This window comes from Atractosteus spatula, chromosome 15 (assembly GCF_055471065.1).
Source record: "Atractosteus spatula isolate fAtrSpa1 chromosome 15, fAtrSpa1.hap1, whole genome shotgun sequence".
NCBI classification, from domain to species: Eukaryota; Metazoa; Chordata; class Actinopteri; order Semionotiformes; family Lepisosteidae; genus Atractosteus; species Atractosteus spatula.
In genome coordinates, this window is record NC_142720.1 from 19,617,813 (window position 1) to 19,631,637 (window position 13,825).

The 13,825-nt window shown below is 34.8% G+C and overlaps 1 protein-coding gene across 1 annotated transcript in view; it reads left to right on the top strand.

Annotated features, from left to right (window-relative positions):
• The window catches only part of rgs7b (regulator of G protein signaling 7b), a 97,093-nt gene that overhangs the window by 67,020 nt on the left and 16,248 nt on the right, over nt 1–13,825 (top strand). Inside the window, exons 7-11 of the mRNA XM_088933881.1 lie at nt 3,393–3,457; nt 4,543–4,619; nt 5,080–5,161; nt 11,535–11,609; nt 11,733–11,831. Of these exons, the coding sequence (XP_088790007.1) occupies nt 3,393–3,457; nt 4,543–4,619; nt 5,080–5,161; nt 11,535–11,609; nt 11,733–11,831 (398 nt within the window). The remainder of the gene's footprint in view (nt 1–3,392; nt 3,458–4,542; nt 4,620–5,079; nt 5,162–11,534; nt 11,610–11,732; nt 11,832–13,825) is intronic.

The following is a 13,825-nucleotide window of genomic DNA, read 5'->3' on the forward strand; positions in this document are numbered from 1 at the left end:
CAATATTCGATAAAAAAACGACACTCAAGCTCTTTACTTGAACACAGAATAAGCTAAAGAGCAGGACTGCTTTGATTTAAAATAACTTCAAAACCACATCACATACTGTATTTCCCGTATCATGGTCAGCCCTTTTTTGAGCGATGTTCCAGGATTTATTCCTTGTATTTTATTGACTGAATTTGTCAAGGCTCCTGGTGACATCACAAAAAATCAAACTGTTTTTGGAAGGAGAAAATAGCTTGAAAGGGTTTCCTCATCTCTTGGATCCATTTCAAACAATTGTTTCAAAATAAGTGTTGTGTTCCCAGGGCTTTAGTTCATTTAAATACTGACAACAAAATGAGTATTAGTGGTCGAATCATCTCCTGTAGTTTGTAAATTTACACTATATTCCTTAAAATGTTTAACTATAAAAATCACTCAAAAATGAAATGCATTATAACTTCCTAAATAAACTGATACTCAGAGTACCACCTGTCCGGTGAAAGAAATTAGACTTTTGCCAGGTATAATTTTGCTCATCACCTCTTGCCAAATAAATGGGTAGTAGACAGATGTCCCAGATTTTGTGTGTAATATTTATTAGGTATTAGTTTGGTGCTTTATAGGACTTTGGGGGAAAGGGATACATTTTTTAAAAAGTGCCACACTATGATGGTTCGCACTGACATAGATAAAACCAGAGAGGTCTCAGCATTTTCCACTGGCAATCAAGCACTGAATTCAAGATGCTGTTCAAATTAAAAACTGTGAGACTTGCTGATTAAAAACAGTTGGTTTTTGTAATCTATGCAGTATGTACAGTACATATGCAGTACATACTGTATATACAATGTGTACAGCCCAGTATAAAAGCCCAGATGGGTAGATCTATACATGTTTTTACATCTGAAGCATTGAAAGCTTTTGATTAACAGTCATAGAGCACTTTCACACTAATAGCTCAGTGGACGTTTATGCCCAGTACATCATTATGCACTCTGTATTCTAAGAGCCATCTCAGAACATAACCACGTATTGCAGGCAGACAGCAATATCGCACCACATTAGCTCTGTGTTGTAGGGGGTTTAAATGCTCTAAGCTGTTCTGGGTAATGACATCTCAACAGCCTCATCTTGCATGTTACAGTACGAGACCAACTGCATCATTTACAGGCAGCTGATATTACTTACAATTTGTTCAATGATTGGAAGTAGGGAGGCAGGAAAACAGTCTGCGGCTAATGCTTATGTTGTGTGATTGTGCTTGTTGTGAAGCTGAGAGAAGTAAAATCCTGTACCTGCATGTTGTGAGGCTTTTCAGTGTTCACAGGGCAACTATTTTGGTCTTGCAAGACTCTGGAAAGCAAATGATATGACGTGTGACTTACCATAAATTCACAGCCAAGGATTCTGTCAACCTGCTCTGAAACTAGAGCAAGACTCCTTAGTGGGAGTATTAATGCCAAATATATTTTTCAAGGTGCTTGTATGAAAGAAGAATCATCAATTAAACCATAGCCCAACCCAGATCCAATGATTAATGTTGATTTTCATTGATGACTCAAAATTTAAAATCTAATTGAGTGTTTCTGGAACACTGGCTATGATGCTAACATCAAAGGGTTAGCATTCCTGCAGTACTAATACATTTTTTTACGCTCAGTGCTAGATTTTGGGGCCCAAGTGAACTTTAGGACATGTAATAATTTGCTTGTATGTTGATTTTTTTTGTGAGAATTTCGCCTCCTTCCTGGAACTAAGGTGATTATGGTAACTAGGACTATGGTAACTAACTTTTTAGAACTAAGTTTTTATTCATTTGTTGTGAAATATACCTTTGTGATTTATATATAAGATGGCCTGAACTCACAGGACGCAGAAGCGATTAGTATGTACTGTATAGTATTTTGTACTAATTTGGAGGTTGATTTAATTTCTTAGAATTTATATGTGCTTACTGGCTTACAGAAAGTACAGAGAATTCCTAATGCTATGTACAAATCTTTCACCGTAAGGTTTGTAAAATGTTTAAGACTCACAGAGCTCTAACATTCTAACATTGGAAAAAGATGCACAGTGATATGTTCTCATCAGTTAATATGGTATATACAGAATATAATTCAGGCTTGTGCACACAGCTCATTATTGCACTCAGGTTCTGAAACCCATGGTTTTAGTTTTTTTATACAAATGTTTTACATTTCAAAAGGCTTGGACTTTGACAGTTTCATTGAAATATCCTTCTTATTAGAAAGCTTGACCAAGAAGCACAGCTGAAGAATCCAGGGTTACATAATTTCTGAAACATTAGTACAAAAAGTAAAAGTAATTAAAATATTTTTATCAGCAATGATTTACTAATTAAATAATATTTAAAATAAAAACAATATTCATTAAAATATTAGATTAAGATATATAATATATAATAGCAAAAATATTCTAACATAATTGTTTAGTCTAACTTCAAAGATTACTTATGAAAGGTCTTAAAAGAACATTTGCAGCACAAGAGAAGAAAGAATATTTCCTTGCAGCTAGAATTCCCTCTATAATGTTATATAAAATATGGATAATATTAATCAAATACATATATTAATAATTTAATCCAAGCTTAATGCTTGAATTAGTGTTTTCCAATTGGTCATTTACCAGTGAGCTAATTAATGGCCTTTTCCATTCCACAAGAAACCTTTACACAGTGTGTACAGTATTTTTATGGATGGTACAGATCCATATCCAATTTTTTCCCAACAGTAGGCAGATCCAAGTCTATCACTAAACACAAATAACAAATTCAATTATTTTTATACAATAAATATAAAAATTGTTCATATTATATGTTATGAATTACAGTTCAATAATAATCTATGTCATGGGAATCATTAACTTTTGATGCATACAAGAATCACTTATTAAACCTCCCAGATGGCTGGGGATTTCCTTGAAAAGTATTTGCAAATTAAATCCTTGTTCAATTTCTCATGCTCATTGGCCTTGCTAACCTCCCTTCTGCAAGCCATTTTACATAATCTTTTGTGTACTTGCTGGTTTCAGGGGTAGCTTCATTATACAGTACCTCTTTGCTTTATACAGTATATAATAGCAACAGATACAGTGCAGTAAAAATCATCTCTGCAAGCAGCATATTTGATAGAGATTCTAATTAACCCAGCCAGCATGTCTCTGGGAGGTGGCAGGAAATCAGAGTACTGAGAGAACACCTACACAAAGGGGGAGATGAACATGCAAACTCCATGCAGAAGGTGCCCCAGACAGAAAACAAACCCAGAATTCAAGAATTGCTAGCACACAGTGCAAGGACAAATTCAAAATTCAAGTAATAATATAATCTCTTTAGCAAACATGTCATCTGTTGACTACAGCTTTTAACTGTGTTTTTTTTCCAGCGGTGTACCTCTGCAAAAGAACAATGCAAAACAAAGCACGTCTGGAGCTTGCAGACTATGAAGCAGTAAGACCGTTTTTCAATCCAGTCCGTTGTCAATTGAAAGACTGAGCAAAAATGGCTAGAATTATGGATGACCAGCTGCTGCCCAACGGGCTCTGTACTGTAGGTCATCCTTAAATTGTAAGTTTGTAAAGACTTGGAAAACAGATGAGTTTTGGTCAATTTAATATGTCTTGTGGTTCAAATCAGGAAGAAGTTGCCACCCACAATCCTTGAGAGCTGCACAGTTTTGGGATTTGCATTTCACATGATCTCTAAACTACCAAATTTAATAACTCAATTTGAATAGTCGCTCCAGTAGTAAAAAAAAAAACTATTACAAATTGGTGATTTAAGGGCAACCAATAAAATGTGTTGGAGTTCAGCTTGTCCTAATTCATAATTGTCAGATGTTCCTTGTAATTGAAATCAATTACAGTTCTCTATGCTTGAAGCAAAAAGGATATTTCTGCACTGCAAAATACACATCAAGATTCACTGTTGTCTTAAAACAAAATTGCAGTAGGACATTGCCATAGAATGGTAGTAGTTCAGGTGGGTAGCTGCGTCAGCATGCGTAGGCTGCAAAGGAACAAGTAATAGGTTTATTCCATGCTGAAAAAAAGAAGAAAGAGAGCACAACGTTTCGGCCGTGGAGGCTTCTTCAGGTGTCTTCTTCATTGCCATAGAATTGTTTTTCCATAAAGGAAACATATTGGTTGAAAAGAGAAGGACAATGCAAACTAGGACTTTTACACAAAATATTATTTATGTCTGAAATGGAATATCCCCCTGCAATAATCAATAATGCTACTGTACCTCTATAAAGCTGTACATTGTAACAAATCTTGCTCGGGATACTGTATGTCTGATATACATTTTTTGATGAATTGTGTATTTTACATTCTGTAAAGTCATGCAGAGATTGCGTACAGACATGTTTAGTGACCTTCTGCGTAGTTTCCGAGGCAGACAATACTACACCAAGCCACTGAGTCGCTTGGTCTTTGGGGGAAAAAAAAACATGACAGGAGAATAGTGAATATGATGTAGAATTTTGTTATGTTTTCAAAGGACATGTTCCCACATCTGACCCTTGTATTTTTCAGGAAAGCTTAGCAAGGCTACAGAGAGCATTTGCTCGAAAATGGGAATTTATATTTATGCAAGCAGAAGCACAAGCAAAGTAAGTGTGACTTTTGAAATGCTGGAGTGTGCATACATTTTGATGGATGCTCTTTATATGGTATTAAGGACCTCTCAATTAATCAACTTTAAGGATGTTAAGCCCTTGTGATGTACTGTAACTCAAACTTTTCCATATACTGTATAAACCTGTCTTCCACTTTATCATTGTTTTTGAATTTTTTAAATCGCACTGCAGTATGTTTCAAAGCTGTAACACATGGCAGAACATGAGATCATATATTTAATACAATCCAGCAAGTTTAAAACTATTATATATAGTATTATATGATTTGGAATCACTGGTTTTGACAAAATGCATATTGATATTCAGGAGATGATTAAAATACCAGAAATATTTAATCTTCTGTATATTTTTCTTCAGTATAGAAAGTCAGGTTACCTACAGTACAGTACAGTATATTCAATTCTAACAAATGTTTAAATCTTTTGTCCTATAGAGTTGACAAGAAAAGAGATAAAATTGAAAGGAAAATACTTGACAGTCAAGAAAGAGCATTTTGGGATGTGCACAGACCAGTTGTAAGTACAGTAATTCTCATTTGACAATATGTTTTTAAGAAGAAGAATGAAACATAATGAAGAATCATAATCAATAGGAGAGTGATTGAACTATATTTTACTTCATCAGAAAATAGCAATAATGTATTTTTCATTTGCTTTGCCTTAATAGCAAAGTGATTTGATATTGCCAGGATATTTCCCTGATACCAATTTCTATATAAAACAAATCAAATTTAAATCACTCTCACTCATCAGGGATGTCAGTTTCTTTTTTATTTTTTATTAACAATTTTACAACCAAGAAGATAAAATAATAGATTAAACAAATGTTTTTATACAGAAAAGAACACATGAAACACACAAGAACACTATATACTGTACAATTCTCTTTGTACACTTGGCATGAGTTTACAGACCCAATGGGTTTAAGTAAGTTTTCTTAAATTAATAATCCACAAGTCACATGCAGAATGATTCTATGAAGACAACTGTCATTTCCTATACAAGAATGCATCAAATTATAGCAAGAGTGCTAAACTTTGCAAGGTATATTTCAAATGCAAATTAATGTCTACAGATTTGAAAAACCCTGCTTATTTTATTCAATTTAAATACAGTGACTACAGTATATCAACAAAGGATTCAAGTGGTAAATACAGCTTTGCTGTTGAATCCTGTGCATCTAACTCAAGTTTGTGCTTTTGAATATGACTCCCATTCATATTCACTTAAGCACTGTTTCTCACTTCTGACTAGCCAAAAGCTAGCTTCTAGTAAAATGAGTGTCCCATGATCCAGATGTTTGTCAGAGGTCATCTGCTAGCCACATGACCTTCACGTGATCTGAGTTGCTAAGGTGACCAGACCTCTTGCTGACTTTTAGCTGATCCTTTTCTTATTGACCTGGATAACCTTTTCCATAGGTAAACCATTCTGAGTATCTGAAAAGAGGATGGGAATATCATACCATACCTTCAAACCTTCAGGGACCCTTTTTGGCTGAATGCAACTGTAATGCTGGTGTACCATTAATAAAGGGGGGCTTTATATAAAAGAAAACACCATAGGCCATTGCAAATGTGAGGTATTTGTCAGCAATGAGCTTCTGACTAAATCCCCTTTTTATTTCACAAATACACTGGCTCTTTAAGAGCAATGATCAGGCTCATTTCTCCCACCCAGTATAGCATCTTGCTTAGAACAGGAGCAAAGAATTGCTGGGGATCCTTGAGGAATTATCCAGTGTAGTGTCTGAAAATAGACAGCATGTCCTGCCTGTTTTTGTTCAGTACTCCTGTCATCCTTTCCAGCAGCTGCCGATGTCAATACATCAAATTTAAGATGCAGGAGTAACAGCAGGAACCATACATTATTTCTCCATATTGAACAATAAAACACATTTTGAAAAGGTTTCTCTCAGTGAATAAGGCTTGTTATTGATTAACATTAGGGTGGTTGCAATTTGACTGAGATGCCACCACTTCTATTATGTGATGATAAAAGCAAAGAACATAACTCATAAATGTGATTTATTTCAAATAATTAAAATAGTGGTAAACAAAAGGAGCTAATAGAGGAAAAAAAAGATTATTGAACCAAATCAAGGCCACTTCTGTTCTGAACCCAGTTTCTACTGTATCAAAGAAATGTTACAGTACAAGTAACATAAGCCATTACATTGTAACATTTTGCAATGTTTCTATTTATTTTTCAATTAATATTTGAGTCTTTTTATGAATATATTTTTGTGTTAATGTGGTCCATAGATACCCAAATATAGAAACTGGAAAACCTCTATCTTTTATACTGTACATTTCTGATTTTCAGTTTGTTGGACTCTCTGTAGGGTAGTGCACTAAAAGCATGTTGTGTAAAACTGTAATTTTCTGGCATTAGAACAGATTTTCATGTGCTAAGCATCACCATCACCAAATTAATAGTACCACATCTTTGTTTATTAGCTGGTCTACTGTACAGTTACAGTCATTAACACACAGTAGGGAAAAGTGCATTAGTGTGCAGTCAGTGTTATTTTAAATTGGTTTCCCTTTTCTAAAAGACAGAGTTTTATGCTGTAAATTGGTAAGGGAGGTTCCAATTAGAATGTGTTAAATTTCAAAAAGAAATTTGACAAGGTTCTATTATTCAGTCAAATAGGTTTTAAAATAAAAAGGTGATAGCAAGCGCTTAAAAGAACAGATGGTGAAGATGGACCTTGTTTGATGTGTTAATTGACAAAGTGTAGCTGTGGGATGGGCTGCTCACCTGTTTCTACAAAAGATGATAGATGTGGTTTTCAAAAAGGTATAATATGAACAATACTTTTTGTACTCAAAATATATTAAACCCACAACTCCTGATGTGATAGCAAGATTAAAGGCATGTTAAATTTGGTGCTTTTGAATGTTTTCTTAAAATGATCACAATAACTGGATAAACCGACATTTTGAGTAGAAAAACTTTTTTAATAAGTCTGATGATTTAATAAATTGATGTTTAATGCAGCTGGATTTAAATATGGCTTTATTAATTCTTCAGGTCTATAAGTGCTGTCAACATTGATCTGCTTAAAGAGGGGGATAAAACTGATTTTGGTGAAGTTATATTTTTGAGAGTGAAGTCTTTTCCCTAGTAATTACTAATTAACCTTGGTTTCACAAAGCTGAATATTGCTCAGTTGTAGTTTCCTTTTCTGTTTTTAATAAATATCACAAAATGGGAATGTTTAATAGTCAGGGAATAAACCAGGCTAAACAAAAAAAATAAAAGGAACTTAGTCATTTTATTCTTTAGTAGGTTATGTCTTCAGCAGAGCACACTGAGCAGATTTGATACAATAAATACATAATGCATAAAAAGGGTTTTTAAAGCATATTTTATACATGGTTTTAAGTGATTATTCATTTTCTGCCAAAAGTTACATTTTTTTAAAGAACTTGACCGCGATCAGTTTCATTTTTGTGGTCACTCAAGTAAGCCCAAGACAAGAGCCAGAAATATCTTTGTCACTTTTGAAGATTTGCATTCAGTCCTTAACATGTTGGTTGTCTGCCTGCTCAAATATCAAGCCTTTGCCCTTGTTTCGGGGACAGACTTGAAAAGACACAGTACTTTGTATTTTCTTTTAGGGTTTAAACCCACAAAAATCCACATTTAGCTGTATGGACAGACTCGGTGAGAAATCCTTCAGACAAATCTCACTTCTTCTAGCAAGTCTATTTCTTCTGTAGCTCAGCCAGTGAGTACTGTCCAGATGTTACCTTGCTGATCTTCTCAAGGCAGCTAAGCACTAGTTTGTATTCAGGAGAGCAACAGTAGGAAGAACTACTAATAGGATGTACTGAAGTATGTCTGTGTATTACTCAGACTGATGCAGGCATAGCAAGTAACTTAACTGGTGTTTATTAATATGGTCATAGTAATTATACTTTACTAGATATTCTCTACAATGTTTTTGGTGATAGACAATTTCTACTGTCATACACCCCCTTAGATATTTCATTACATTTGTATAACATTTGCCTTTACTGTATAATTTTCTTTTTTGCATCAGGATTAATTACTGGGGAAAGGAGTACCTTGCCGGAATGTTTTTCCTCTAGATTGTTAAACCAGTTTCTGCATGAGTGCCACAGAGAATGATGACATATTTCTGAAGCCAGATCCATTACATGGACTAAAAGCATTGTCATTTAGCACTGCAGAGCAGTAACCGCAGGCCACTGGTACATAATAACTCTCAAGTGCTATTTTCTGATGCCTTTTTGGATTTGTTTCAGAAAGTTTGGAATTCTCAAAAAGATAATTGTGCTGTAATTTCAGTGGTACTTTCTTTTTAATCAACGCATTTTACTAAATTCTTCGCCAATTACTTCTAACATCAGGTAGTGTACTTCTTAATATAAAAACCTTTACTGTACCAATGCTCTTAATATGTTATTTGTATCCCCTCAAATAGGATGAAGTCTCAGTTAATTATTATATTTCAGAGTTATTAATTACTGGTGATATCACAGTTTTTATCAGACTATGTGTTGTGATTTGCCTATAGTAACTAAGCAATCAACCAACATTGCATGCTATACATCTTTTTATAAACAGAACACATATGCATGTTTATATATTTGCAGTATATTATTTATTTATATTTCATATTTATTTGTACTTCTTAATTTGGAATTTAGCTTTATATTTACAAACATTCTGCCACAATGGGAGGAAGGGTAATGGTATAATGCTTTTTGAGTGTGTGTCACTGTTATGCATTGTTTTGTTTGCAATCAGTGTCTATAGGTGTAGCATCCACTGGTGGAGTGGTGCAGCTCTCAGTGGCAAGTCTGAAAGCTCCGAAGTGCTTGGCATCATACTGGGGTCATGGTTGGATGTTTGTATATATTGTTACAGGCTGAGATACAGTACGTGACAATGGAGGTGTCTAAGAATCTGGATAAAGCATTTCCAGCTTCAAAGGGATGTTTGCAAAGTTGTAGGGCTTCAGAGTCTATAACCAAAACAATAACAGAGGTTACCAAAATAAGGTTTACCTTAGTTAATTAAATTGTGGGTAAATACATGTCAATTAACAGTCATTGACATTGCAATATTTGTGATGCCTAAGTCATGTCTGGTTATGCTGTAAATAAAATTAAGTACTGTATCTGTTCTTTTCTAGTCTCTGAATCAGGCAAAATACTGGTTTGGCAACAGCACTTAATTATTGTTAAAGACAAAAACCCTTCAATGGGAATAACAACAACTCACCTTACTACTGTAGATTGAACATGGAGAGGCTTGTGCTAAATAACCCTTCATGCATTGATGTAATGTATGGGAACTGAGTGCAAGCTTTGTTGTAATCAAGGATGTGAAGATTTATCTTCCATCCATCTTACTCTTGTTTGCCATATAATAGTTATGAATTTAAAGCATACTAATGGCTAAGGACTATCAGTTTCAGTCAGGTCCCCATGAGACATTTTACATATCCTTCTGCAGATGGTGGATTATTAACAAGCTAATGTAAGGCCCTGCACTCACAAAATGTAAGCAATTGGGATGTGCTACAGAAATAATTCATTCTCATTTGCAATTGATCTCCTGGACAGTGCTTCAAACTGTGTGCAAACTTTATTACTTCAAGAAAGAAAATGGACCGATTTATTTTTGGGAGCTAGAATCCAGAAAGTTGCAGCTTGGAATATCTCTGTGCCATTGTGATACCTTCTGATGTCAGATCACATTGCAGCTCAAAGGCGTGTCTAATATCTTGAAGGGCTTCCACTCATTTGATAATAGGAATTGTAATATATTGCAGCTTTAACTATTTTTATGTACATTTGCAATATATTTCAGGTTTAGCAGGTTTTGAGCCTACAAAACACAGTAAAAACGTTTGCCAGTGGCCTTAAAGGTACTTTATACAGTCATGTAAATAGCCCTTGAAGGAGAATTTATCATTAGTACAAGTGCTGGAAACAAATAAAAGGTAGACTCATTTTTAAGATTGCTAATATGGCTAGTAGTGATTGATATAATGTGATCTGAAGTGCCCTCTAGTAATAGCTCTAGTGATAGCTGAATTTTTTTTTTCCACTGGATTTCCTTAAGATTTTTATTGCAATTTCAGAACATGACCTCTATTATAAAGCGTACAGTATAAGACAAAAAAAAGCATGTGCTTTACTTATATTGGGTTTTAGTAATATGACATTATTAATGTTCCAGTGTGCCATATCGTGTCTGGTTTGAACAGGCTCTGAACATAAACCCATTTCATGAAAGAAAAAATGTTTTAAACCAAATTGATTTGCAGTTGTGTTAAACTACACTGTCACAAACCCCAGTTACTGACCTTGTTTTGCAGAACAGACAGTTTGATTCATGGCTTGTCTCCTTGTTTTAGATTGTATCCTTATCAGTAACTCCTGTACAGGCATAAACTCCATCTGCCTGGCATGATCTGTTATGAATTTCATAAACTACCTTTGATAAACTAGTTACGGGAGCTGATGACACATTGTTCTTGCTGTTTTTTTTTTCTAAGCAGTATTTGAATTAAGTGTAAAAATGAAAAACATGCCTTTTACAGTGTTCAAACAAATTGCAACACCGATTAAAATTGAAATGATCCTCTATATGCTTTGATATAAACAGCATTAGAGAAAACTTATTTCAACAATATGAATATTTCAGTAAGGTGTTTGTCAATCTTTAAGTTCAAAATCATTCCTATGCACATAAACATATTTTGGAATTATGTACTTAATAAAACTTAGTTAAGGCATCAACGTGGAATAAGGAAGCTTCTGATTATACTTGAAATGTTACCACCTATAACCTTAGAAAGGTCATATTTTAATAACTCCATTTGTTGCCTTGTGTTTTATTTTAGCCTGGTTGTGTAAATACAACAGAGGTTGACATAAAGAAATCCTCAAGAATGAAAAACCCTCACAAAACAAGGAAGGTAAGTCTTTTCTCTTTTTGCCAGTAACCCAAAAGCTGTATATCGGTGACATAGCAGTTTCAGACTAACAGAAGTGGATAATCTTAGCTGAGGTGAATGTGATACTGTGAAATTGTTTTGTAGTCTGTGTACGGATTGCAGAATGACATCCGAAGCCACAGCCCTACCCACGCACCTGCGGCCGAAGCAAAGCAGCCCACAGCAGAAGAGCTGCATGACCAGGTAAGAGCTGCCCTGACTGTGCTTGTGCTAGTGCAACAGAGTCCTGAATCTGTTCAATGATTGGGTAACTTTTGGTCATCATTAACTCAGAGTAACAATTACCTGCTAGACTTCAAAGATCACTGGAATAATTTACATCACTGAACATAAGAACATTAAGAGAAGTTAAAAGGGAACTGCAGTGCTATTTTTATACTTTGGGGTTAGAAAGAATTTACATTGCTGAGTGCATTTCCAACCACGTAAAATGTACACAGTGTTTGTAAAAATGTCCGGTGATGTGAAATGACCTTACTACATTGCAAAGAAGCAGGCTTGTGAAACCTCTCATTTAATCCAACAGAAGTATTGCTCTCAATTTGGAGACAAGTTTTGCTGACAAATACAGTATGTTGGAACATATTTTACATATCTTATTGGAAGATTTCTGTGGTGAAATGGCTGCTTGCACAGCCTGTGCTTACAGTATTTGCTCGTACATCACATTACATTAGTCATTACAGTGGCTAGTGAGCAGGAAGGGCCGCATCAACTCATGAGTCATAAGAACTCAAATGCAAATTTGTGACAACACGGCGATTTACAGTACTTTCACCATTTTGTGCATAATTCAAAACTTGTAAATTTTTTCTATAACATCTATAAATTTATTTTGTTACTGAGATTTAATAACTCATCTGAGAAATTGGGACTGCAGTTTGCCTTTAACTATGGGAGAAGACCCATCTTTATAATGTACAGTATGGGAAGAGATTGTTTCACCGACTCAAACTTACTTTTCAGTTCTAAACCTTGGCAGTTAAATGTTTTCTAATATCTGTTCAAATTTGATTTTAAAAGAAAAAAAAATGTTTGTTAAGTTAAATATGAAATACCAACAGTGCCAACCCTGTTTGTTCCCAATAAAAAGTTGGAAACCCTCCATTAAATCTCTCCTTAGCCTTCTTTTCTTGAGTGGGAAGATTGCTACTCTTTCAGTCTGCCTCATAGCTGATCTCCCTAAACCCTGGAATAAGTCTTATGCTCTTCACTGGAAATCCTTTTCTATGCTCTTTATTGTGTATCCAAGCAATACTTTACTGTGAGTGCTTTCTGCATGTTTTATGCTGTGATTTCTGACTGTCATCTATAATTATTTGAACTTGTTTCATGTTGAAAAACTTTGTGCTCTGAGGCCCTATGTAACTCGACACAAAGCAAATGCAAATAGTGAAAAAACTAGCACTTTCAAGTCTGTTAAAGTAGGCAATTTATATGGATAATGTAGAGGAGCTAGAGATGAAATGTTGAAAGAAAACAGCTTTCAGAAGTTATTTCTTTTAAAATTGCAAGTAAACCAACTTGTATTCACTCAGTTTCAGTGTTATAAAATTGCACAACACAAGCATCAACAGACTAGATTAATCTAAATAAAATACACATTTCAGCATTGATTGTAAGTGTACTTATTTAGTTTATTTTTACTAATTTCAAGGAAAACTCAGTACACTGTTCTACAGTACAGCACTCCCACTTCTTGTATGCCATCCACTGTTTGGTTATTTGATGTTATGTTTTATTTTGAACACTGTGATGGGGTACAGTCTCGTACCCCAGTATAGTGTACCTATCCAGTGTACCAGTATAGTGTATATCTCGTACCCCAGTATATACAGTATAGTGTACATAATGTACACTATAGAGTGTTTTGCTATCAGACCTAGACAAGGTAAGCTTTAAAATGAAGATATGCATGTACCTGTTGCAGAAGTTTTGTGTTGTCCATCACAGCAACAAACTGGGAAATGAAAACCAAATGGATTTATAAATAGGACTGTTTGTTTTGTATCTTACACTCAACTTCACTAGAGGCCAAAGGCACTCTCAGGCTCACAGCCAAAAATATAGCCTGAGAAGCATTAGCCATCCTGCATCCTTAGTGCCCTCTTGTGGTATGGAGGGGAAGTGGTCTGTAATTTCTACCACTGTGGAGCCATTTGAGCATAAATCTATTT